The following is a 27,716-nucleotide window of genomic DNA, read 5'->3' as shown; positions in this document are numbered from 1 at the left end:
ACTTCTGTGCATATATGCATAACCCATGGACACAGACAATAGTGTGGTGCAGGCCTGGCGAGGGAGCAAAGAGGGAAAAGGAAGAGGACATCTGTAAACTTTCAACATTAAAGATAATTTTTTTAAAAAAAAGAATTTACTGGCTGGCTCTTGCAATGGAAAAATCTATAGCAGATATCTAGTTTATATGCATCTTTTTAATGTACAGCTATGATAATCCCTGCAATTATGGTGAGGAAGTATAAGGAAAACACCTGCCAGATTCTCTTTTGTAATATGTACAGAGGGACAAATGTGGAAGTTTAATATTAGTTTAGTAACAGTTCTGAGGACAAAGTTTTAGATTGTGAATGGCTTCTAAACAGGTTACAATTGATTAATCACCCCTCACTTCCTCCTAGTAAGTCTCTGTTTACTATTTAAATATGTCAGCTTTAGAACTTTATTTTCCAGGGGTAGTAAACAAGCCACAGGAACTGAACACACGTATTGGAAGAAATGTTTTTCTTATACCTCTTGCATGTTTTTGATTGATCACTTAAGACTCATTTATTAGGCACCACCTAATAAACATGTAATATCTAACATCTGGATAGGATGGATCAACCTCATGCAACACTTGAAATAGGTTGCTAAAACAACAACAACAACAAAAAAGCAACAACAAACTTTGATGAAATAAGCTCAAATAAATGGTTATTTGAAGCCATCGTGTGAAATGTGATAGGTGGAATTACCCCCAGTAAACTGTAAGTCAACACTTAAGTTTGATGTGTTAAAATATTGATAAAAATCTTAATTGCGCCCTAAATATCTATTTATTCTAAAACATTTTAGTTAATCTATTTCACCCTATATTTAGTGTCTAGTAATAATCTACATGGGTAGGACTTTTTAATTTTGAAGCAACATAGATTATAAATCTCTTTATAAATTAATGTGCTCAGGAGACAGAAATCCTTTAAAAAGTATAGACTTACAGTATAGCTATCAGCTTTTCTAAGACAGCGAAGGCAGGATTTAAAAATCACCCTAGTAGAAAGTAAATTTTCTTGGTCCAGAGAATCCTAAGTATTAGAATCAGCTGAAGACCATGTCTGACAGTTGAGCTACAGAAATGAGTGAATGGATATAAAAAAGGAAGAGCAGATAAAGGAAGGAAGACAGGAAGAAAGAGAGGGAGGGAAGGAAAAATGGTCTTCAAATCAAGGGTTCTCTAGTCTTTTTAATGGTATTATTATTATTAATTCTAAAGCAGATGATTTACATTTTTAGAATCAACGATTTTTTTCCGTATAATTTTTTTATTGTTTACACTATCACAGATGTCCTCCATTTTCCCCTCCTTTTACCCATGTCCACCCAGCCCCTGCCCACCCTCCCTCAGGCTATCACCACACTATTGTCTATGTCCATGAGCTATGGGTGTATGTTTTTTGGCTAATCTCTTCACCTTGTTTCAGCCAGTATCCTCCAACCTCCTTCCCTCTGACCTCTGTCAGTCTGTTCCATATATCCATGCCTGTTTCTATTGTGTTCACCATTTTATTTTGGTCATTAGATTCCAGATATGGTATTTATTTTTCTCTGGCTGGCTTACGTCACTTAGCATGATAATCTCCAGGTCTATCCATGCTGTTGAAAAGGTAAGAGTACAATGAGATAACACCTCACACCTGTCAGAATGGCTACCATCAATAAATCAACACACAACAAGTGCTGGCCAGGTTTCAGAGAAAAGGGAATCTTCATTTGCACTATTGGTGGGAATGCAGACTGGTACAGCCACTGTGGAAACAGTATGGAGTTTCCTCAAAAAATTAAAAGTGGAACCACCTTTTGACCCAGCAATCCCACTTCTGGGAATATATCCTAAGAATCCTGAAACACCAATCAGAAGTAATATATGCACCCTCTGTTCCTAGCAGTGTTATTTACAATAGCTAAGATCTGGAAGCAGCTCACATGCTTATCAGCAGGTAAATGGGTAAAAAAACTTTGGTGCATTTGTACAAGGAAACACTACTTGGCTGTAAAAAACACCAATCAGAAGTAATATATGCACCCCTATGTTGATAGCAGCATTCTTTACAATAGCCAAGATCTGGAAACAGCCCAAGTGCCCAGCAGTAGAGGAGTGAGTGGATAAAAAAGCTGAGATACATTTATTTACACCATGGAATACTATGTGGCTGTAAAACCAGTAATTTTTTTCACAGAGAAAAATTTGATATGCACTCTATAAATCAATAGAGAATCGTGAACCAGGTTTTTAGAAATATTTTTTAAAACCATAATTTTAAATTCTGGGGGCAGAAATTGCAGATCCGGTTGAAGATGTATGTCCTCTCTATTGCAGGTAGATCCAAATAGTATTGCTGCCAAAGATGGCCGGATTCGAGAAGGGGATCGTATTTTGCAAGTATGTGGTGTGGTTATTTCCTTCACTTTCCTACAATTCTTTTTGTTTGTTTTATGTTGTTTCTTTGTTGTTGTTATTAATCCTTACCCAAGGATATTTTTTCCATTGCTTTTTAGAAAGTATCAGCAGGGAGGGAGGGAGGGAAGGAGAGAGAGAGAGAAAAACATTGATGTGAGAAAGACACATGGATTGGTTGCCTCCCCCATGCACCCAGCCAGGGACAGAGACAAACATGCAGCCCAGGTATGATCAGGAATGGAGCCCAAGATCCTTTGGTGCAAGGGCTGACGTTCTAACCACTGAGCACACCTGCCAGGGCATGTGTCCAACATAAAATCTTAGAGAAAAGGAGTTGATTTTGCTTTGGGCAGTGACATCTACAAAATAAAATGGTATAACTTTTCCAGTGAGGACGGTGACATTTATTAAAAATTATTAGCTAATAATTAGTGATGAGGGTGCCCTCTCTGAACTCAGATAATTTAACTCCAACTTCCAGCTCCACACTTACTTGGGCACATTACTTACTCTCTTGTAAGCCTGTTTCCACATCTTAAAAAACTATAATGATAAAACATTGCTGCAAAGGTTAGATGTGATCATGCATGTGATATTCTTAGCACAGTGCATGGTGAGGAATCAGCATTCATTGCTGTTATTACTAGCAGCAGCGGCGGTTATTGCTACCTTTTCCAGAATAATTTAGGTGAGAAATCCCAATGTTCCATTAATATATGAAAGCCTAGAAGGCTAGAAGTTTTAACTATTTACTGATAAGTTGTTCAAGACAGGTGGGGGAAATATGCTTTCTTTTCCACATGAAAACATAGAAACATTACATTTCAGCTGAATGAGAGAAGAGGTCAGCAGGTCATAGGGGGGCTGCCAAACTGGAAAAGTTCGGGGCCAAATCAGAGATAACCTTGAGAGCCAAAGTTTCTGTCCTAACTTTGCCTGGATCCGCTCTGTCCCTCCTGAATCCTTTCCCAGGAAGAATGGCTCCAGAAAGCCACCCGGCTGCTCAGGCCCTTCAGAGTTGAGCTCTGCTGCAAAACAAGAGGGAGGACTCAAAGGACAAACTGGGGATGCTACAAACTATTAAAATATTCTGCAAAAGTTTTGGTCATTAAGGCAGATCTATAGTTCCCATTTCTTCTTATTACATACAACCCCCAGAGAATGTTTCTTTGAACTCAACACATTTGGATTCAACAAGGTGCCTAGAACAGGACTTCAAAAATAGACAAGATGCCATCCCAGCATTTGAGGCGATGCCCGTGTAATTAGGAAGATGGCCACATACACAGCTGATTACAAATACTGGTACATGATGAAGGTGTGCCCCTGCCACTTCAGGCGCACACCAGAGGGTGACCCCGCCCAGCCTTCTGCTTTTCTTCTCCCCCGTCTTCAGGGTGATGCACACTGAATCACATCACTTCTGCATAGTTTTCCTTCCTCTCGCTGGATGCCACAGAATTCCTTTTCCATCAAGGACCCTTTACTAAGGCTCCAATTTAAAAAGAATAAAAGTATGAATTAGTCATGGTCCCACTAGTTTTCAGAAAACTTCCAGAATACATATATCATTTCTACTTCAGTGAGCTCCCTAAGTGGTGGCCTATAGTTAGCAAACAGGACTGTGTCTGGCATTGACTGTATCAACGGAAGGAAAGTGACCTGGAAACCAAGGCTTAGTCTTGTTTAATCCCATATTCCTAATGTCTTCTCATGCATATGTGAATAAGTGAAACGGACATATTCAGTGGAGAGCGTGCAGTAAAGCTTTACTTGTGTAGCCTCATCGAGAATTAAGGGTACCTTGCCGTAACTGGTTTGGCTCAGTGGATAGAGCGTCGGCCTACGAACTGAAAGGTCCCAGGTTCGATTCCAGTCAAGGGCATGTACCTGGGTTGCAGGCGCATCCCCAGTGGGAGGTGTGCAGGAGGCAGCTGATCAATGTTTCTCTCTCATCAGTGTTTCTGACTCTCTCTCTCTCCCTTCCTCTCTGTAAAAAATCAATAAACTATATATTTTTAAAAGAATTAAGGGTACCATTTTAAGGTATCATCTATAATGAAAGCTTCAAAAATATTTTAATTATTTTATTTGGAAAGAATTTTAAATGTAGTTCACTTTGTTAACATCTCCAATTAAGTACACCAAAAAAGATGTAACCTTTTTTGACACTCAGGGTCATGTTATGCCCAGCAGTCATTACACAATGCAATAATAGAGTGAAATGCTCAATGACTAAAATGCTTGGAAGATTTTATTCCCCATGACTCTAGTTGGCTACATTTTCTGACATGTCGGGTCTATATTTTGTCATTGTTCTCTTGCCCTGTGCAGCTGCCACTTCTTCCTCTCACATCTGCATGCCACACCCAGCACTGTCTGCACCCGCACTAGCTCCCTCCCTGGTTTTCAGATAACCACTTTCCCACAGGCTAGGTCCACGAATAGAGCTTTCAAAATTACACCTATTAGTTCTGTGGCTAGAGTTGGGTAGGAACAAGTACATGTGTTTCCACATATGCATACTGTATGTTTTGACACTTCTTTATTCTTGGCTATATTGTGGGCAGAAAATGTTTTTAGGTAAAATATTTGCTGGATAATATGTTATTTCTTTAATATATATATATATATCAATAATACTAAAAGCGTAATATGCTAATTAGACTGGACAGCCGAACAACCTTCCGTACGTCATTCCAGATGTCCTTCTGGATGAAGCCCCAGTGGCTAGGGCTGAGGCAGAAGCAGTTAGGGGCAATCAGGCAGGCCGGCAGAGTGGTTAGGGGTGATCGGATAGGCAGGAGAGTGGTTAGGGGCAATCAAGAAGGCAGGCAGAGTGGTTAGTGACAATCAGGCAGGCAGGAGAGTGGTTAGGGGAGATCAGGCAGGCAGGCAGGTGAGTGGTTAGGAGCCAGCAGTCCCGGATTGCAAGAGGGTGAAGGCTGGGCTGAGGGACCCGCCCCCCTCAAATATATGTATATTATTGATTTCAGAGAAATGAAGAGAGAGAGAAAGAGTTAGAAACATAAATGAGAAACATCGATTGGCTGCCTCCTGCATGCCCCCTACTAGGGATTGAGACTAAAACCCAGGCATGTGCCTTGACCTGGAATCATACCATGACCTCCTGTTTCATGAGAGGATGCTCAACCATTGAGCCACGCTAGCCAGTCAATATGGCAGTGCTTAATGGCATTGGTTCATGGAAGAAACAACAGCAGAACTGATACAGTGCTATTGTCTGTCTAGTTAGTTTATATTCAGTGGAAATATGTCACACTTAATGAATAAATACATGTCACATTAAAAAGCCTTGGATTCAATTCTATCTGCACACACAGGAAACATAGAGTCTTAAGGGTGATAGTGAAATTATATTAAAGGAAACTGTGACAAAATTGTACCCATAGACAAATAGCTCCCACATGGCTGATGGGGAGATTACGGAATACCCAGTAATGAAGAATTAATGACTCCTTTCCCAGGGAGATGAGTGTGGGAGAAAGGGGGGATTTACTTCTTATCCTTCAAGTTTCCTGGCTGGCTTTTATTTAAATGAATCTCTTTAGAGCTATTGTGATTTTAATCTGCTCAGAAGGACCTAAGTAGAGTACCTCTGTGATCCTGCCCTCGCTGTGTAGCTATATTTTTCCAAATGACTCAGACCCTGGCCCTCCCTGTTAGATGACCTCACCCAGTAACACCATCCACACACAGATCCTTGCAGGAGGTTGATACAGGGTAGGGATTATGCAGAAGCGAAAGCATGAGCTGACTTCCTGATAACATATTCCGGCTATCACCTATGTGTTTTCTCTCTGCAAGTGCTTGACAATTCTATCTGCTGTGCCTTTGCCACAGGTTTGTGGTATCAGATGTGTCCTCGGGAATTAATATGGGGAAGTCCTCTCACAAAATTGCAGCACCAAATAAAGACCAGGCATTTCTGAGCCAGAGGGGAAGGATTAAATGCCACCTGTGATCATCTTTCCAAAAGAGAGACTGCTATATTTTCAGTTTCTCCTTGGGATAATATGATTTAATATTCTGTGTAAGCAGCCTAATTTCATGTCAGCCAAAAGAGTCAGTTGTATTTCTAAGGACTACCTGGTGACAAAAACCGGCAAAAACTCAGAACAGTGGGACATAAGATTCCTAACGAGCCCTCTTTCTTTCTCTCCCCTACACCCGGAGTGGCCTTCAGCATTTCTTCTTGCTCGTCTTATTTTCTTCCCTTTGGGTAACCGTTTGCACCAGTTTCTGTTTTACCCATCTCTACATTTCTACACTTCATCCACCTTCTTCCTCTCCCCCTTAAAATATGAACCCTTTTGAAATGAATCATTTCTCTTCTGTCTAAGAGTCTTGTGTTTTCAAATAAGAAATTCCGTGGGTGGCTGGATGTCTACAATTTTAGTTGCCCAGCTGCCTCTGATATATTAAAATAGGAAAACTGAAAATTGGTATAGTCAAGCAAAAAAGCTACATTAAATCATTTCTAGGATTTTAACATTTTACACACACACACACACACACACACACACACAATGCTCATATGCTCATACATGTAGGAGGTTGAGCCTAAAGTGAGATCTTCCCTGATATATCTGTGTAATTGCCACAAACCTCCTCTCAGCTAAGGCAATACCCATTTTGAAACTAATATTTGCATATCACCATCCACAGAAAATGAGACAGATATATTATCTAGCAAAGTTGTTCTTCATGTATAACAGAAGTTGCATGTTGCCTTCTCTTGGTTCCCTCTCCCTCTGTTCTTTAAAAAGGAAGCCTCCCATTAAATTGTGGTGACATGCTACTCACCTGTCTCCTCCCCTTGTTTCTGGGCCCTGCACCTTTATGTCTGCTGGTGTTTGTAGCCACTCCCCCCCAACCCCCCACCAGCGATCCTGTAGCTACAAGCCACCATGCAGGAATAAGAGCAAATGAAGGGTGAAAGCTCTAGCTGATTCCATTCCTCAGATTTCATTCCTTGAGAAGCATCTTTGTTGAAACCCATGGCTGCAGGTCTTGCCCCAACATCAGTTAGGGAATCAAATTAAAGTCCTGAGGACAATAGGACCTACCAACCAGTTGGCTATAGTGGCCTTTGTTTTGAAAAACAACAACAACAACAAAACACCACTCTTTAATGCCAGGTATCAGTGACAAGTTCATTTCATTCCACTATGATTCTGAATGCCAAAGTGTTTCTAAAACATACGATCTGATAAGCACCTCCCCCCCCCAAAAAAACAAGGACTGACTTCCAGGTCCTGAGACCATAGCTCGAGGCCATTAGGACTTCATAGAGGAGAGAGATGCATAGCAACTATAAAAGGACTTAAAAGGAAACAGAAATATATTGCTTCTTGATGGCTCTGTAAGAGACGTTTTAAAATAGAACCATGTTTACTACTGTGAATTTAATTGTTGTGCATGAATTTTAATATAGGTATCTGCTTTATTTAGAAGAAAATAATTTTCCTTTACAGAAGATTAAAATATAAATAATGACAGTAGTAACAACAATAGCATCAACAGTAAAGTGTGCCAGGCACTTATTGAAACCCATATTTATATATCTTAATTCATTTAATCCTTATAATAGCCCTCTTTTAAAAGGTATTATTATCTATTATTATCTGCACTGTAATATTGGGAGTATAATAGAAACATTAAACTAACATACATGAAAAAGCATTTAGATTACTGGTAAGTGAAAGTTAGATGAAGAATTTGACAGTATGTGTACATATTCGATTGGAGGGTAGGAGGGAGAAGTAGTGAGAATTTTATTTTAACTAGAAAAGATGAAGATAAGCTATGTGAGATCATCCAACTCAATCCCCTTAGGTCTTAGGATCAAATGTGCCTGTAGTGGAGGGGAAGTGACTAGGTTCATGATTGACAGGCAAGTAGATGCATTGCAGATATACTACTAACAATTTCTATGAAATTGGCGTAAATCCTCAAAGTTCAAAGAGGGTAAAAGTTTTCCAACTACACCTAATTGGGGGTGGGAGAGACATCATGGATTCTATCACCTCCAATGTATCTTCATTTAAGGAAAAATGGCCTTGGATTCAGTAGGAAAATACCTCTTCAAATATATATTTACGAAAAAAAAACAAGATATGCTCCCCAGTCGTTAGTCTCCGTTTTGGAATCATAGCTTCTATTTTCTAACTTAATAAATGTTATTTGTGAATTGAAAAAAAAAAGAAAAGAAAAAGCACTTAAAACTAATAAAATCAGAATTTCCTATCTCCATATACAAGTGAAAAACTAATGGATATTCCTTTGATCAGAATAAGAAAATACAACATGTGTTTGTGTGACTTTCCCTCCTTTGCCTATTATTGTTTGCTTTATTTGTGTTAAGTACATAAAAGTCTAGGAATTTGGATCATTTACTATGACTCAAAGTTGATATTTCCTGGGCTTTTTTTTTTTATAACTAAGTCTGTCCTCAAATATCAGCCAGAATCCTAGAGACCCACAACGTGAAAACCTCGGTAGTCTAATTCATGCTTTTAAGCAGAAATCCTTAGTGAAAGATGTTAGATTAATTACTGAAAAAATGGCCAGTGCAGCCACATTTTAATTTGTTGATATAATTAATGCTTATTTGAGATAGAATTAGTCGACCTCTTCAACTGAAATTTATTTTCATATATTTTGATTATATGTTATGGGTGAAAAATCTCATTGTCTTTACAGATTTGAACGATCAATAAGACAAAATAAATTTAAAATATCCAAAGAAAATGATTGGGTTGACTAAGAGCTAAATACATTTAAGCATGAAAATGTAGTTTCACATACAAATTTTAGAAACCTTATTTGCTCTGTCAGTAGAACTTAGAAAAAGAAATAGATATATTTTAAATGCCACCAGAGTCTTTCCTTTTTAGTCAAAAGTTTACTCAAGCTCGGTTTCTTTCACAAAGCATTCTTGCAAAAAGCTCATTTTACTCTGTGTTAATTTTTAAAAGTATTTTAAGTACACTTAAGAGGTGAGTCTTAAGATAGAGCACTCAAGCATTCATTTTACTGTTTTAGAATAAGGATAAATGTTAGAAAGGAACTGAAGTAATGATGAGGATGTTACTAAGAATTCCTTCTTTTGATTAGACTACCACTGAAAGGCATTCTGAGAGTGATTTGGGACAACTGAGTCAGACCCTCACACAGATATGAAATGATTAAATGAAAATGCAATCATCAGTGGCCTGGGAGCGTGGCCTGGTGAGAGATAATACCGCAGCTCTCTAATTGGCTCGCAGCGAGCATGCAGGATGACGGATTTCAGTTGTGGTATTGCCACACTGCTTCCCCCAGCACTATTATCTCAGAGTGACACTTCCATTACTCTGAGCGGAGAAAGATGAACGTCACCTGTCAGGGGCTGGTTAATTGTGTTGCTAGATGTATGTTGCCAGGGCGCAGGTTGGACATTTATGAACATAACTGCTTCCTCTGATGTCCGCCATCCTTCAGGGATCGATATGGCTCTTACAGTAAGCGCGTAATTGAGTGAAGGCACTTACCACTGAGGGGCAGAAGATGAGCCCATTGTGTGAGCTTCATTGTCCATACATTTACCATAAATGAGCTGATATTTGCCATTTATTGTGTGCAGCATTGTGGAAATGGAAACTAATGTGCCACTTTCATATGTTTTCTAGATAAATGGGGAAGATGTCCAGAATCGAGAAGAAGCAGTGGCGTTGCTCTCCAGCGATGAGTGCAGGAGAATCGTGCTGCTCGTGGCGAGGCCGGAGATTCAGGTCGGAACAGAGACCGAAAGTCTCCAGATCGAACTTTATATCCATTACCTGCTATTCTATATCAGATCTATACCATGGCGATTGGTAAAACCAAATGTACAAAATACAGTGGAGTCATCTTTTCTAACTTACCAACCTGATCCATATAAGTTAAAAGACTCCCTTATATTGCTCCACAGAATGGCAACCAAACATCTTTAAAATACACACACACACACACACACACAATTGAATCATTCATTTCCCCTTCCCACTTACCAGTTACTTAAATGAATTCTTAAATGAAAAATGGTTGATTCTATATGATTTTTTAATTCTGTGTGGATCCTTGCTGCAGGTTTTCATCTAAAATGACTTAATTGGCATTTTAAGGTATCTTGAAAGAATCTCTAGTGAGAGAAACATTAGCATATCTAGCTACCAACTTAAATCTTTTTAGAATAACTTTACGAAATAAAGTGCCTTACACAGCAAAGAGTGGTTCCAGGTATAGTAAGTGGATTTTTTCCAAGTTCAGTGTGCCAAAAACATCTGTCCATCCCAAAAACAAACTGATAGCTCCTAAAGAAACTTATTTTTATAACTTTACAGAGGAGGATGTCATGAAAGTAAAGGAGAGGTAATGGTGGCAGAAAAGTACTCTTGGTTCTTCCTTTTATATCCTTTTTATACCCCACCACAATGCAGAAAGGACATTACATTGTCATCATTCTTGCCATCTGTCAGGAGTTTGAGTGAAGTGGGTAATATCACTATTTGTCTTCCGGGTTATTGATCTGATATTTTTCAGACTCAGTAACTACATACTTTCTATAAATTACATTGAGTAAGTATATTTCAGTGTCAAACCGAACCCTGACTTGAATATAGTGGTTATAAAAGATCACCCATTCCGCATATATTTCCTTTATGCCCTTGACCGTTCTAAAAGGTTCCCAGAAAGCCTTCCATAGCCCAGGGCAGGGTAAAAGTTACACCTGAGGGCTTAGCAGTAAGGAAGGGAGCCTGTGCAACTGTCTGGATGGCCTATTTAAGAGTGAATGTTTAAAGTGCATATGAAATTGCACTCATTACCTGGAAATATCACAAATCAGTTCATCTCACTGACCCCATTTTCCTGAAAAAGAACAATGAGGCTAAATACATATTAGTGAAATTCATGGTAAATTAAAGAGAACGCGGTAGGCATTCCTGTTGTAGAAAAGGTATTTCGATGTTATAATGTGGTTTCCCTGCCCTTTCCAGGTAACTGCTAGAGAACCTCATTAATTTAGAAGGATAGCATTTCTTTCCCACATGGCTGTAAAGGGCTTGGGAAAGAATAGAAATCAGTGACATAAGACCAGATCTTGTTCATCTCGGGTGGAATACATATGCTAGCTACAACCAGTGGCATTTTCGAACGTCTGGCTACACTCCTGACCCAAAAGAATCAATGTTGAAGGATGAATTTTCAAACAAGACTTCCTTTCCACAGTTGACAAAAGATGGCCATCTGACTCCGTAGTATTCATTCTGTCTGTCAAAATCAGCATCTGCAGTAATTCCATGATTCTAGCCCCTCAGCCTTTGCCACACTGGAGTGGAGCTAATGGCCTTTAGAAAATCAGATTTCCAGGAAAATAAAGAAAGAAAATGCAGTTGAACACCGTACTTTTAAAATGTAATTTAAGCACTACCTGCTATAAAGTGGCATAAAAAAATATTTTTAAAGAACTGTTGTCTTTATATCACCTATATTTTTTTTATCAATTTTAACATATCTGATTATTACATTTTTTTGCATGTATATTTGATGCAGGGAGAATGTGGAAGTTTTTTGAGTGCTTTTTCTAGCCATTTTTTTAAAATGTTTTAAATCCTCTCTACATTCTAGGGAATGATCTACAGAGTTGCTGGGGGCAATATTGTGCAACTGTGCAATATTTTTAAATAACTCATTTCTTTCATTCCCTGTCAACTTTCTTTCATTTCCTGCCCATTTTCTTCCTCAGACCATTAGCGATATTGCTCTTCTCTCTTCCCCTGGGGACATGGGGGCGGGGAGAGCTCTCATAAGAATTTGTAGCCACTGCTTTGGTGACAGTACAGGCTGTTTCTTTCTCTGCAACACCAGAGTGAGACCCACTGTCGTGCAGACAGATGCCCTGCATCACAGAGACAGTCCCCACTTCCCTGCAGCTCAGCTCAGGGGCAAGTTCTGTCTCTGCCAAGGCGCTAGGCAGACTGCCAGGAATGCACATCTAGGTGAAAGGGACCGGGAGAGGAAGGGAGTGAGCAAGAGGAATCTCTCCTCATTGTGTGTCTGTACCTCCAGCCCAGAGGAAAGCCTAATCAAAGCAGACACACACTGAAGGCAGAAGGCAACTCGAGGATCCGTGGGGTTTGTTAACAAGAAAAGGAGTTATAGGAAACCCTTCATTTCCACCCTGTGGTCTCCTTATCTTTCCCACCCCTTCCTTTAAATTTCAGAAGACGTTGTTCCATCCTTCATTGGGTCAGTGTCAGCAAATATTTTGTTTTGACCTGATTTAAGAAAAATTCCTCAGTGTGCCTATCAAAAGTAAACATTTCAAGCTTCACGTCATTTCTTTTGGAGTCTGCTGTTGGCAGCTTCAGGAAACTTTAATGGGATTAAAGAATGTCAAACTTGCCCTGGCCGGTGATGCTCAGTGGTTGGAGTGTCAGACCGCACACCTAGGGGTCTTGAGTTCTATTCCTGGTCAAGGGCACATGCCTGTTGGGTTGCAGGTTTGATCAGCAGCCCTGGTTGGGGGCACCCGCAGGAGGCAGCCAGTTGATGTTTCTCTCTCCCCCTCCTTTTCTCCCTTCTACTCTCTGTATAGAGCAATAGAGAAAGTATCTGAGGGTGAGGATTTAAGAAAAAGAAGAAGAATGTAAAACTTGGACAATTATAAATTGGACTGAATTTAAATTTTTAGTCCGCTTAATTTTCATAGTTCATCTGCACATCAAAGTTGGTGGGGTGGAGCTTGATCAAGTTATTAAGGCTATATTAAGATAAATGAGGATGAATAAATGTGTCCAGGCTCTTGGCCCCTCATAAAATTTCAGGTAATTTTTAGTTCTAGATACCCTTTAATAAATATCAAGAAACCTATGATTGCCTTCTTGTTAATGATACCTATAAAAGAATGTCTCTTCTGGTGCCCTTTAAAAGTCTTTCTGTTCGACTTGTTTTTAAGTGTTAGAATTACTTATCTTTAAAAGGTTACTCTGCCCATTTGTTTAGTGGTGAAAACACCTGAAATTATTGTCAATTTTGGCTCACTAGCAAGCCGCTGTTTCTCTGTAAGACAGAGTGAAGCAGAGGTTTGCCAGTCATTCAGTTAATATAATCAGCATAGACAGCTAATTTATGTAATCCAGCTCTAAAATCCACTTGGAGAAAAATTATCTGTATTGGCTGTCAACACTCATCATACTAGCAAGGTAACCACCAGTTTTCCATTTCATTTTGTACTGAGAGGCCAAAGGGATCCGTTCCGTGTAATTGGTGTAAGATGTCCACAGGAATCCCTGTGTTCAGCACCCACGAACACAACCCTGTGTGCTCACTCCACGCCCATTAAATGCAACATTTGCAACTGGGTCTGGAAAATGAATTGAAATAAACATGAAATAGCATCACTTTTTTGGTTTTACTGTTGTCGAGAAGAATAACTTAGACTTTTTTTTTTCCAAATAGAATAAAGATGTCTGTTTGTGGCAAGCTGCCATCTGGTTAACTTGGAATCCATTCACCTAAAACTCGAAAAACAGCATGAGGGTAGAGTCAGAGTGGGGAGGGCACTTTGTAGTCACATTGGCAGGGGGGAGGGGGGCAATTATTAAGGGAAAAAAGTCCTATCATCTCGTGGCCCTATTAGTACCAGTGCATTTCTTCAACACAGGGATAGTTGGAGGTAATGAGCTGACAGCTGAGGATGGTCAGTGGGCTTTTCATACACTGTGAAAGACAGTCACATCTGTGCTGGGAGATCCACTGGGTTATGAGAGAAAATCTGTAGCTCTCTCTTAGGAAAGGATGAAAGGCATAAGAATACATTTTTTAACACCTTTTCTTCCTTCTGAGAGGTGAACTATCAGGCTGGTATTCTAAAGAGAATCATTATGATAAAAGGAACTGGTCAGGCATTGCCATTTAAGTTTCCCCTATTTTAGCATGAGTTCTCACTAATCTAATAGAAAGCACTAATGTATTCTTGTGCAGCTGGACGAAGGCTGGCTGGAAGATGAAAGGAACGAATTCTTAGAGGAGTTAAACTTGGAGATGCTGGAAGAACAGCATAATGAAGCAATGCAGCACACTGCCAATGAGGTGGAGCAGGTAGGGCCAACAATTTGAACCACACCATTTGAAATGTTGCTACTTCTCTTTTTTAATGTATAACCATAAATGGAGTGAAAAAAAAAATCAAAGAGTCTGATCAAACATATCTATAATGGTAATTTGGAGAACAATGACAATCTCAAATGAAACAGTGGGAATACATACAATTTTATTCTATTAAGAATATTTCTAGTTTGGGTAGCTGAGGGACTGTTGTCAATAGTGTACAGTAGTATTCAAATGCTGACCCAGATACTGTTCAACCTAATTCAGAAATTTAATAGTAAAAATGCATGTTGCCTCTCAATATGCCAGCGGGAGACAAACTACAACTCCTAAGGGGACTCCTCCCCTGAAACAGTCATTTTATACTTTAAAATTAATGTGTGTATTTGAATATTTAGGCAACTAAGGGAAGATAATGACATGATGTAAACCATCCATCTTATTTGTGGTTTTGGCATCATGATGATACCTTTATGCTAAAAATAGGAGCATTCTACTTGAAATTATTGACATCAATTAGGCTCACCTATTTATTCAGTGAAAAATTCGGAGCTCCACACGTGTTCCCAGCACCACACTTGATCCTGAGAATACAAAGAAAAATGAGCAAAGTTCCTGCCCTTAATTAATTCGTAACTAGTAAAAGATCACACTGTGGTTTGGAGCAAACCAAGTCATTTCATTTTTTGTTGTTGTTTTCCTATTAGATACAAACAAGATCAATATGTCCTAGATTTTGTTTATGTAAGATTCATGACATTCATCTGCCTAATGTATTTTATTAACACTTCTGCTGTCAGTTTACTGATTTGTTTAATTATCATCCTATTCTCAACATGAATCCTTAACACATCTTAAAAGATAATTTAAAAAATATCCTGACAGGGTTAGGAATGTAAAACACAAGCATCCTATCACTTTACCAAGCTAAGTGATGAAATATGTTGACATGCTAGCATCCGTAACGCAGATGTATGTGCATGTATGTGCACATGTCCATATACTAAATAAATTATGAGATTGCAAATGACAATGTCAACATAGCCACGTAGGCTCTATACTCTGCCCTGATCATGGATGCTCATTGGCCACCTCATAAAGAGTAGTTCATGCTTAAAGCAATGCTGCTACCATAGTGATCCTTTTCAATATAGGACAGGCTGAAATTTGGATGTATGACTTCAACACTGGCCACAAATAAAGATATTTTTGGGTGGCAGCTGCTGGTTACAAGCAAGAAAGACCTTGCTGCAGGACTTTTCTCTCTCAGATACAAAATGTGCCCTGATACAGAATTGACAGGGGGATGTTGGAATAAAGAGAGAAGGAGAAATCCTGTCCAGGTGAAGCGATACGGTGTCAAATGCTGCCTACTCATCAGATATAATACAAATGCTAGGTCTTTGGAGGGAACGCTAGATGTCCCTGAGGTTAGATTTTTATTGTGTGGAAATTTTTCTTCACCAGGAGACTGAAATATGATGAGAAGTGCAAAAACCCTTAAAAGTCCTTTGCCCTTATAAACAATAATACTACATTAGGAATGTCCTGTTAAACGATGGAGTAGCATTGCCTTAGAAACTAGGAATTGTGGGTTTGAGAATAAAAAATAAAAACTCCTTTATTTTCTCATTTGTTCATAAACCAGTGACAAAAGAAAGGGAACTTCAATTTTAAAATGCATATCCATATTTAAAAACTGAAATACATCACCATGTGAAAGTTTCATTTCACAGGCTATCCTTGGTCCTGTAGCAGCTCTTGACACATTGTATAACATCTCCCATGGCATAATTTGTTTATATCACTTATACTGCATGAAAAATTTAAAAAATACTAGTATTCTTGTATTTGTTTCAGCTTATCATTAGGTATAGAAAAGTATCAGTGTAAATGATGTGGTATAGAGACTCAAATGCCCAATATCAGTAATATCCCCTGGGAATTTCCCAGAACAGCATGCAGATGTCACCACATTTAATATTGTTATAAGCTTATAGGGAGGGGCATAGGGATGTAACTGGCTTTCCATTGTTAGTTACAATGATTTAAAACACTATTTTTCATCAATAAGGCGCTGAAAATCAATCTCAGCAGGCTTTCGCCAAATGAGGAATTGTATTTTAGGAAAAGATTGAGAATCCTAGAGTAACATAACGCATGGCCACCTTCTCCCCTTCTCCATCTGTTACATTTTGTTCCTCATTCCTTATGGGGAAGAAAAGAAGTATCTGGGGAGACCCTTCAGACCTGTTCCAGAATGCCTTTTATCACCCATTCTGCCCTTCTTTAACATTAACAGGCTTACTTATATACTTACTCCTGCTAGAGGAAAAAACTCAGACATAAGGAAACTATAGTCTAGAAACTGCCAGGTAGACTATATGAGGAGTGGTGGGGAACAGTAACTTAGCCCTCTTCACAGAGAAAGAACTAGGTATAAGGAGATTCAGTGGCAGTTTTTATTATTCTGTGTAAAAGCCAAAAATTACCATATATATATTTTATATTATGCCCACATCTGGCAATGAGTGTGGCTCAGACTTCCAAGGGAACTGTTCTTTTATTCTCCGTAGAATAAACCCTTTGAAGGAAATTACTGGTTAAGAATAGAAGAATCTTGTGAAGTACCCCCAAATGAGTCCTAAGATATTATTGTTGTTTCTGAGCCACATGTGTTGGAGATGCGCTGAGGTCAAAGCACACGTGTGCAGGAATATGGCATTCTGGACACATAAGAAAGCCTGACACTGGGCGATGGGCTTGCCTTCTAGACCTCTCTGTCACCAATACGCTAAACCCATCTGAGAATAAGCTTCCTCATCGATCGATAGAAGGCCCTAGGCTCCAATATTAACCTATTCCTGAAATTTTGTGACGTTTGGCTAACCATTACCAGTGTATAACTAGATCAATAAAATGTCCTCTGAACTTAAGATTCAGGTAAAAAAAAAAATGAGGTGGTGTGGCTTCTGAACTCTAGGCCTCCATATTGCTAAGGACATAGACACTCTGTCTTACTCATATTCCCCCCAGAAACTCATACACATACCTTCACACCAGTTTTCCAAGTAAGAGAAAGCCTTAAGATAAGAATCGCTTATTTAACGGTGCCCTGTTTTATTTATCCCCAAATGAGTAGCATAGCCCGTCAGCTTTTGTTTTCTTTAACTCATGGCATAAAAAGCCGCCTTGGGCTAACTGCCTTTATTTCTAACGTTGCTGTGGATACTGAAAGTGCTGCAGCTGTTTAGGAACCGCACTTTTGCCAAGAAGCATTGTTTTCACAGCAAGTGTTTCAACAATGCGTGTTTTCTTTGTTTCCCTCAACATTGTTTTCTTAGCCAAAAAAACAAGAAGAAGAAGAAGGCACAACAGACACGGCCACATCCTCATCCAACAACCATGAGAAGGACAGTGGAGTGGGGCGCACGGATGAAAGCTTGCGGAACGATGAGAGCTCGGAGCAGGAGAATGCGGCTGAGGATCCCAAAAGCACATCTTTGAAGAGCAAGAGAGAGCTGGGGCAGAGCCAGGACACCCTGGGGAGCGGGGAACTCCAGTGCAATGAGAGCTTTGTGTCAGGCGAATACATTGACTCGGACTGCCCTGGCAACCAAGATGAGGAGTGTGAGCGGTTCCGGCAGCTCTTGGAGCTCAAATGCAAGATTCAAAACCATGGCGAGTACGACCTGTATTACTCGAGCAGCACAATAGAATGCAACCAAGGGGAACAAGAGGGAGTGGAGCATGAGCTACAGTTGCTGAACGAAGAACTAAGAAACATTGAACTTGAGTGCCAGAATATCATGCAAGCTCATAGGCTCCAGAAGGTAACAGACCAGTACGGAGACATCTGGGCATTGCATGATGGAGGATTCCGAAATTATAACACCAGCATCGATATGCAAAGAGGAAAACTAGATGACATCATTGAGCACCCAGAGAAGTCAGACAAGGACAGTTCTAGTGCTTACAACACAGCCGAAAGCTGCAGGAGCACGCCGCTCACCGTGGACCGTTCCCCTGACAGCTCCCTTCCCAGAATGATCAACCTCACCAATAAGAAAAACCTGAGAAGCACAATGGCAGCCAGCCAGGCCTCTCCTGGACAGAGCAGTAAAGAGTCGAGCTCCACCAAAGCCAAAGCCACTGAAGGTTGTGGCATTGAAGGCAAGGAGAAGATCTCAGAAAGCAACAAGCTTTCTGATCAAGAGAAGACCGGCAGCGAACACATCCCTTACCTCTCTCCTTACCACAGCTCCTCATACAGGTATGCAAACATACCAGCCCACGCCCGGCATTATCAAAGCTACATGCAGCTAATTCAACAGAAATCTGCCGTCGAGTACGCCCAGAGTCAGCTGAGCCTGGTGAGCATGTGCAAGGAGTCCCAGAAGTGTTCGGAACCCAAGATGGAATGGAAGGTGAAAATTAGGAGCGATGGGACCCGGTACATCACAAAGAGACCAGTGCGAGACCGGATTCTGAAGGAACGTGCCTTAAAGATCAAGGAGGAGCGGAGTGGCATGACGACGGATGATGACACTATGAGCGAGATGAAAATGGGTCGCTACTGGAGCAAAGAGGAGAGAAAGCAACACCTGGTTCGGGCCAAAGAGCAGCGCCGGCGCCGAGAGTTCATGATGCGGAGCCGGTTAGAGTGTCTCAAGGAGAGCCCTCAGAGCGGCAGTGAGGGCAAGAAGGAGATCAACATCATTGAACTAAGTCACAAAAAGATGATGAAGAAGAGAAACAAGAAAATTTTGGACAACTGGATGACAATCCAAGAACTGATGACCCATGGGGCCAAGTCTCCGGATGGCACGCGAGTTCATAATGCCTTTTTGTCAGTCACCACTGTATGACCGAGTGAATGGGAATGGAATGCAACTGATTTTAAGAGGGTGCTACCAATTTGGGTAGAGTATGATTGCCTCGTTCAATGTGGCGTTTTTATATATATTTTCTGACTCTTTATAGTTTAAATTTTTTGTAAGGCAAAAATACCTGGTAATTTTTCATTTGTTTTTCATATATTCGTACCTTTTTTTTTCCCTGAGGACTTTCTTTAACTTGTGATATATTCATATTATTCATTTATATATAAAAACAAAAGGAAAGAAAACAAAAAAAAATCTTGAACAAAAATTCTGAGGAGCCAATTAATTCCCTATTTTATTGTATCTATTGTAAGTTAAGATCTGGATTTATTTCTCTAATTTACTTATTTTCTACTTTAATAACAAGTCAATGCCAAAACATTTCTATACTTGCTTCTTGGCATAATACGTATTAAATCAAATCTGTTAATAAATCATGCACCACATCTTATACATAAAAACCACCTCGGTTTAACATCCCGTTGTACATTTAGCACATAAATGGCCGTTGTCTTTGTCTCAGTAAAGTGTAGGTGGACAATCTTCCTGTGATATGTAGTGACATTGGTCATGTAGCTAGATAATTGTGGTAATTGTGACAATAAAAGAGAAATAAATTATTGATTATCCTTAAGAAAAGTTATCAAGGAGTGTTTTATTTTCATTGTCCACTGTGGTTGTCAGATATAAATTAGTTATATATGTATACTATTTAGAAGACTCCTAATTGTGGGTTACAAAATGTGTACATTTTCTATTACTTTTTTTTTCAATAAAATTGTCTTGAGCACTTCTTATAGATCATGGTGTCACATATTCTTGCCAAGGTTAAATTAGGTAACATATATAGAGCATCTTATAGATGCTAACTAAAATTTAATAAACATGAGTTCATGCTTCCCTTGCCTGCCATCCATATAAGGAAAAGCCAAGGAAAATTTGGGGAAAGGTGTAGAGGAGAGGATCAGTGAAGTGTCTCAGATTGTTTATAATGACACTATGTATTAGTCAGCTCAAGCTGCCATGACAAAATACCATAGACTATATGGCCTCAAGAGCACGAATTTATTTCTCAGAGCTTGTGAGGCTGGGAGGTCCAGGATGAAGGTGCTGGCTAATTCAGGTCCCTAATGAAAGCTCTCTTCCTGTTTTGAAAATGATCACCTTCTCACTTTGTCCTCACAGGATAGAGAGAGGAAACTCTCTGGTGTCTCTTCTTATAAGAGCACTGATGCCATCATAAGGGCCCCACCCTTGTGACTTTATCTAAAAGTAATTACTATCCAAAGGCCCCATCTCCAATAGCTATCACACTGGGGGCTAGAGCTTCAACATTTAATTTGGAGGACACAATTCAGCCCATAACACTAAGTGCATTTATTTATTCAGTCATTTGGGAATAAATTTGGGGGAACCATCTTTTTAATCTTGCTCACATAGCCAACTATAAATGCCTTTTATGTCAGTTTATTAAAAAGTGAGATTGTTGGATTGTTAGGTAGGCTGTTAAGTCTAGTTTTTCATCATATACACATAAAACCATATCATGTCAATCATGATGCCTCCAGAATGAGAGCCAGGTCAACCTTGTGCGTACAAACATGAGTTCAATCAAATTTTTATTAAACCCAAGAGATAGTTTTAACATAATGGAGATACAATGTGTGAATATTTTTGAAGCTACTTTCCTGTTTAAAAAACTACAGTGGCTCCTTATGAGATCTTAAATCAGATTCTGATGCCTCAGCCTCTATTGACTAGCCCTCCTTGCCTATTATGCTTCCGCTGTAGATCTGCTCTGAGTTATTCCCGGCTTGCTAACAACCTGCCCATTTCTGCTAAAGTTACCTATGCTATTCTCCTGGCTGGGATTTCTGTGCCAAATCCTACATCTTTCTTAGAGCATAATCACATATACATGTTCTTTTAGTAGCTGTTTTGATGACACCGGATTTTCTCAACATTTTGTCATACACTTTGATACAATACACTATTGGAAATTTTATTCTTTTGTTATTTGAATCGCATATGTGGAACTTATTGTCTCCCTACATAGATTTTAAGTTCATGGACTTCGGCCCTGGCATCTCCCTCTGTCTTTGTATACCTCTGGTAGAATGACATTTGAATAATAATGAAAGCTAGTTAAATTATTTTATTAATTTAATTTTCCTCTCTCCTCCACATATTAGTCCCTTCCTTTGTTCCTGTTTTCTTTATCCTTCTACCCTTCTAAGTTATTACCTATGACAGGTTATTACATAGATGGAAAGAAATGAACCTTATTTACCTGTAATGAAAAGCTGGACTCAAAAATTTTAAGGTAATGATAGTAATAGCAATCTAAGGCAAGTGGAAATTTCATCACTTCTAACTTTAGCCATTGTTAATCCAATCAATAAGATTACCTTCAGTGTGCTGAGAATTATCTTAATCAAATGGTTTTAAGTAAGAATGCCTGTCTGTCTTAGGAGCTCAGTTCTTTCCTGACCTGATGCCCATGGTTATTATTTATCTTCTTGACACAACTGAGTTTAAATATGTATTGAATTTGTATTATTCCTATAGATAAATGTGATTTGGAACAAATGTAAATTTTCCCCGAGGAAACATGTACACAACTCACAGAATGCTGTGTTTCCAAAGCTACCAGTTTAATTTTCTTTTTATTAAAGCCAAGTGTGCTTGCCAATTTTTTAAAAATGTGATGTTGGTGTTTTTCATGTCTGTGTTTATATAGTTCTACCACTTGAGAAATGTTGTTTTCAAAAATCAGTGAAAATCTGAAAAGTGTTATGCTTTATCTTTCTACAGAACATATCTTTGTGCTAAACATGTTTTTTAGTCAATGAATAATAAACCTGTTGCTCAGCAAAGAAAATGATTGATTATATGTGGGATATTTTATTTCAGTTCAGAAGATATATGTGGACATAAAGAGGAAAAATATTTTCTTGAGCTTGCCTTTGGAATTCCGTATCTTCTATTGCTTATTATAGTCAATACGTGGCAGGAGTTGGTGTTAGGGTCCATATGTGAGTGACCTGAGGGGGTTGAAAATAATGTTTCATGGGCATTTCTTCTCTGCATGCCTTGAGGAGGGCTATTGTTGCTCTCTTATTTTGTGCTGACTGTACCTTTACAAACATGTATGTGGGCTGAGGGAGGGCTCTTCTAACACAGCCTCTCCATAGCTACATATTAATTTAACCCATGTCTTGATGTGTCTAAATCTTCCAGATCAATACATTATTTTTATCCCTCCAATGAGCTTTAGCTCTCTGCTTCAAACTCCTTGTTTTGTGATGGTGCCACTGTTCACCTGCTCTTTCTTGATGATCACTCATATCTTCTCGAAATTCTTTTATCTGGTCAGTCACAAAGCAGTGTTAATTTTTCTTTGGAATGTGGCAGTGGCTTATTAAAGATAAACCACTTTGTGGCTGGATTATCACTATTGCATGCCTAACTACTTCAACAGTCTCTACTGGCCTCCCTGTACATCATCTTCAGTCCATCCTACATATGACGGCAACACTTGGCCTACTTTTGCTCACTGTGTACCTTCAGGAGTCTTTTCCTGAGAAATGGGATAAAATCTGAGTGCCTGATACTATTCTCCAAGGACTTTGCCCCCACCCCCACCCCCCGGGCCCAACGCTTTTTTCCATCTGACATTTCTCTCCAAATGAAACTTCCAATTCAGACCTCAACACTGCATCTTGAGTAGATGAGTAATTTGATGCTCCTTCAAACCAATGTTCTTTATTTTTAATTAAATTTTATTTTTACTAATAATCTTTATTATTAATTTCCATTCTTTTTCTATTTCTATTAAAAACCATTAATATAATTTATATAGTATAATAATATATAATCCTATATAATAAAAAAGTAATATGAAAAATGACCCTAAACAGCAGAATGACTGGGAATGACTGGTCACTATGACACACACTGACCATCAGGGGGAAGACGCTCAATGCAGGAGCTTCCCCTTGGTGGTCAGTGTGCTCCCACAGGGGGAACTCTGCTCAGCCACAAGCCAGGCTGTGGCTGCCAGCCCAGCGGGGATGGCAGGAGCCTCGCCTGCCTCCTCAGCAGCGCTAAGGATGTCCGACTGCAGCTTAGGTCTGCCCCCCGCTGGCAAGTGGACATCCCACAACGGGTCCCAGACTACGAGCGGGCCCAGACTGGGCTGAGGGACTCCCCCCCAAGTGCACAAATTTTTGTGCACAGGCTTCTAGTTATTAAATAATTGCACTTAATTTTTAATTAATGAAGTTGAACATGGCAATAGGTTCACTGACTAATTTACTTCTTTAAAAAAGAAACACGGGGAAAAAAAGTTTTCTCAGTCAATTATTTTCCAGTTATTTGAAGGTGTTTTTTTTTCTCCCTTTAGTTTGCTAGCAGTAGGTGTTTGGAGGTATATTAAAGGACTTAAAAATTAGCCCAGCCAGTGTGGCTCAGTGGTTGAGTGTCAATCCATGAACCAGGAGGTCACTGGTTCGATTCCCTGTCCATGGCATATGCCTGGTTTTCGGCTTGGTCCCCGGATAGGGGGCATGCAGGAGGCAGCCAATTGATGACTTTCTCTCATCACTAATGTTTCTATCTCTCTCTCCCTTCCCCTTTCTATCTCTGAAATCAATAAAAATATATATTTTTAAATATATATATATTCAAATTTTGATAAAACAAACCATTTTCTCCTGTAAACTTGCATGACATGGTTTCAGAATTTCAGTGAATAGTGACCCCAGGAAGCCACTGACAAATAATTGACCAAGAGAGTCATCTATTGAGGAGCACTTTGAGATTGTTTTGTTGTTATTGTTGTTGTTCTTTTGTTTTTTTCTTTGTTTTCTTTTTTGCTGTTTCCACTCAAGTGTACTACCCTTACACCCAGAGCAAAACCAGTTCACACTGGAACAGTTTTGTGAGAAGTCTCCTTGTAGAACGGAGCAAATGAGCACCACAAAGCAGATTATTTGAGGGATGTTTTTGCGCTATTTCTAGTATCACACTAGCTTCTGCTTTAGACAGGACTCCTTACAGTTTTTCAAACATGCCATTCTCATTTCCAACACCACTCTGTGCATGCTAGATTAAATCCTTTCCCTCCATCAATGTTTATTTCATGTCTTCCCATCTCTCCAGGAGATTTCCCCTAACTCCTGCTAATGGCCACTCTCATTTCTGCACACTCAAATGGGTGGTATATTGTTCTAACACTCACTTGATTTTCTGCCCAGTAGTGTCTAATTTTTGTTTCCATAAGGTGTGTGTCATAAGTATAGTGTGCTGCACAGTTAGTAACCATTGCCACATATGTTCTTCTGGCATTTCTCTGTTGAACTAAACAACAGCTGCTCAGGACTTGGGGTGCTGTGCATTTTTCACATAGCCCAGTCAATGGTGTTGTTTTGCAATAAGCATTGCTCCTGGATTCATGCACCATCGAAAAAAAACTAGGGTCCTGCTTGTTATTCAGTATCCTACTACATGTTTTTAACTTATTAATATTCACTACTTATTTGCGCCCTCCCCCCCAGCCTTGCCACTTCCTAGATTTGCTTTCTTAGGCAAGTTACTTCAGCTTGCTGCTGCTCAGTACAAGTGGAGATAATTATAACCTTTTTCATATGTTAGGTTTAAATAGGTTAATATATATAAAGAAGATATATGAGTTCTGACATGGAGTGGACATTCAGTAGATTTTAGCCATTATTTTTATTTGCACATAAGCAGACTGTGGCTAATATAATTTTACTAATCTGTTACTAAGCAATAGGTTTTAAATTCAAACTCATGATGGTCCCATCCTCAAATTTTTCTTCTTTCCATCACTTGCAGCCTCCACATTGAGAGTGGATATCAGAGCTAATAGCAACTTGTTCACTTAAGCTCTATCAGTTCTGCTTCAAACAGACATCTAGGCTCTGACACCATTTTCTGTGTGCCATCGGATGTGCTGATTTTTTTTCATTTGGTTTCACTTTATCAGTCAGCCTATTTTTTGAATTGTATGTTACCTATGGTGGGGAATTATGGTGGTACATTGTGTTTTTGATCAGTCAATGAGCTTATGATTGTATCTCTAGAACTAACATTTTGTCTCAAATTTATTATCACCCCTTGCCATTGTGCTGCCAACCAGTCCATGATCAGAAACGTGACATTGTTGTAATGAACCTCTTGAATATCCATTTGTGGAACTGTTTTAAAATAAGAAGTATAGTCAATGCTAGCTATTTAATAAACCAAGACAATAATTCAACTTCACATCTCTGGTGGTGATAATAGATTAGATGGGATACAACTTTCCATCCTGTCTTGGAATGGTTGTGAGGCACTCTAGAAAGCAAAGCCTACTCAGATGTTTCAAAAAAAACAGCCCTATACCCAAGTCTCATTATAGTAGGGTCAGTGAGTATAGCATAGATTTCTATTGGTGTTGATTTAATTTACCTTGATTAGTTTTTGAAACACAAAGATAATCAGAAAATTAATCTAATGGAGGACACCAAAAAAAGTAGAAATGATACAAAACAGTCAAGAGAAGAAAATGTGTTTGAGAACCCACAATGTTCACAGTGTTAAATGCTTTACAGGGGTCATTAATAAACTTCTATCTTGGGAAGATCAAATACGAGCACATGAAGAGAAATCTAACTAGATAAAGCAGTCAGTGCAGAGTAATGGAGCCAGTGAGGAGCACAGGAGGGTTAAGAGGAGTGAGAGCTCCCTATGGGCTGTCATCATCTTTAGGAAGCCTTCTCTAGTCTCACAGCCTGGAATAATGGCTCACCCATAGGATACGTTCTCATCAATTCTGTGATCCTGAGCAAGTTACATCCCTCCTTTGAGCTTCTGTTTTTCTCATCCATGAAATGAGAATATTGGAATAAATGATCCTCACCACCCATTTTATTTCTAACATTCTAAAAATTGCCAATAAATAATGAACACTTTGTTCCAAATTTCCCTTTGTTGTAGCCATACCACAATTTGTTATGGAGCCATCTTAGATAAATTCATCATCTACCAGTGAAGCAAATAAGGACATTTTCCAAAGGAAAAATAAGAAAGCAATCCATTGGTGTAAAATAATGCCTAGCCTCTCTTTCCATTACTCACCAGCTGCCACATCATGTACTTTCTTTCTAGAGGCCATTTTTCCTTTTTTGGTTGTTTTTAGATAGGACATTCATATTTTACTTCTCCAGTGACATGTTTACAGTTGAATATAAATTTAAGGTCTGCTTGCACACCAAAGCCAGGTCCTTTGGGTGGTTCAGTGAAAAAGGTGAGACCCCCAGCTGGCTCACAAGAGAAGCATCTACTCCTTGGCCCAGGTTTTGGAATTTTACCAGCCTTAAGTTCATCAATAATTTCTTCACTATTTATAGGTGTCAATAACCTCATAGTAAGTTGTCATTTATTTGAACCATTGGTGCATTTACACAGGCCCCTAAACATTCCACATCTAGAAGAGTGAAAAGTTTGTCAGGTGTAGTCTCCCCAAGCTTTTTCTGAATGGCCTCCGCTATGCTGTCAGAGTTTCTAAGCTTGAAGGGTATTAGTGCAGACCTGAATGTGATACTTTCCAAGTGGCGAAGCCATTTTTCATGGCGGTGACCACACTCTGAAAGACTATGTGTGTGTTCTACATTCTCAAAACATCATGGAGTTTTGCTTTAGAAGAGAGTTTGGGATCTTCTGACACGTTCATAGTTATAGAAAAGATGGGGAGGGGAAGGGATTATCCACCATTCAGATAACTCTTAGCTTTGCACTCAAGATTACTACCCTGCTGACCTAAGCTTGTTGCTGGGCTACTTGAGAAAGAGTTTCCATGTCAGCCAGCAGACACGTTGGCTAGTTACTTCAATAAAAATATACATAAATGGGTCATAAATTAACACATTTATGGTTCAACAATATAACACAATACTATTCCCTTTCAAAAGGAGGACAAAAAAGAAAGAAAGAAACTCTTTATGGACTAATATGGAATATTAAGTAAAAAAGGGTTGTACTTGTAACTTACGTGACTGACATGTAAGTTACAAGAAAGGTGGGAGAATTAGGTAGAAGCTAGGTCATGAAGAGTTTCATATACAAAGATGTGAAGGAGTTAAAGTAATCAAATTTATGTTTTTGAAAAATCTGTATATAAGCAATTTAGACCTAATATTGGGTAGGGAAATATTTGGGGAAGGATAACCAGT

General features: G+C 39.1%; 1 protein-coding gene across 2 annotated transcripts in view; it reads left to right on the top strand.

The window, feature by feature from the left end:
- PDZRN4 (PDZ domain containing ring finger 4) overlaps positions 1-22,288 on the top strand; it is a 338,807-nt gene extending 316,519 nt beyond the window's left edge. For both annotated transcript variants that reach the window (XM_006755547.2, XM_006755546.2), the window contains 4 exons: positions 2,360-2,422; positions 10,135-10,236; positions 14,471-14,587; positions 17,941-22,288. In XM_006755547.2, the coding sequence (XP_006755610.1) occupies positions 2,360-2,422; positions 10,135-10,236; positions 14,471-14,587; positions 17,941-19,464 (1,806 nt within the window). In that variant the 3' untranslated portion in view covers positions 19,465-22,288. The remainder of the gene's footprint in view (positions 1-2,359; positions 2,423-10,134; positions 10,237-14,470; positions 14,588-17,940) is intronic.
- The last annotated feature ends 5,428 nt before the right edge of the window (positions 22,289-27,716 follow it).

This window comes from Myotis davidii, unplaced genomic scaffold, assembly GCF_000327345.1.
Source record: "Myotis davidii unplaced genomic scaffold, ASM32734v1 scaffold290, whole genome shotgun sequence".
NCBI classification, from domain to species: Eukaryota; Metazoa; Chordata; class Mammalia; order Chiroptera; family Vespertilionidae; genus Myotis; species Myotis davidii.
This window is presented reverse-complemented; position numbering and strand designations above follow the sequence as displayed.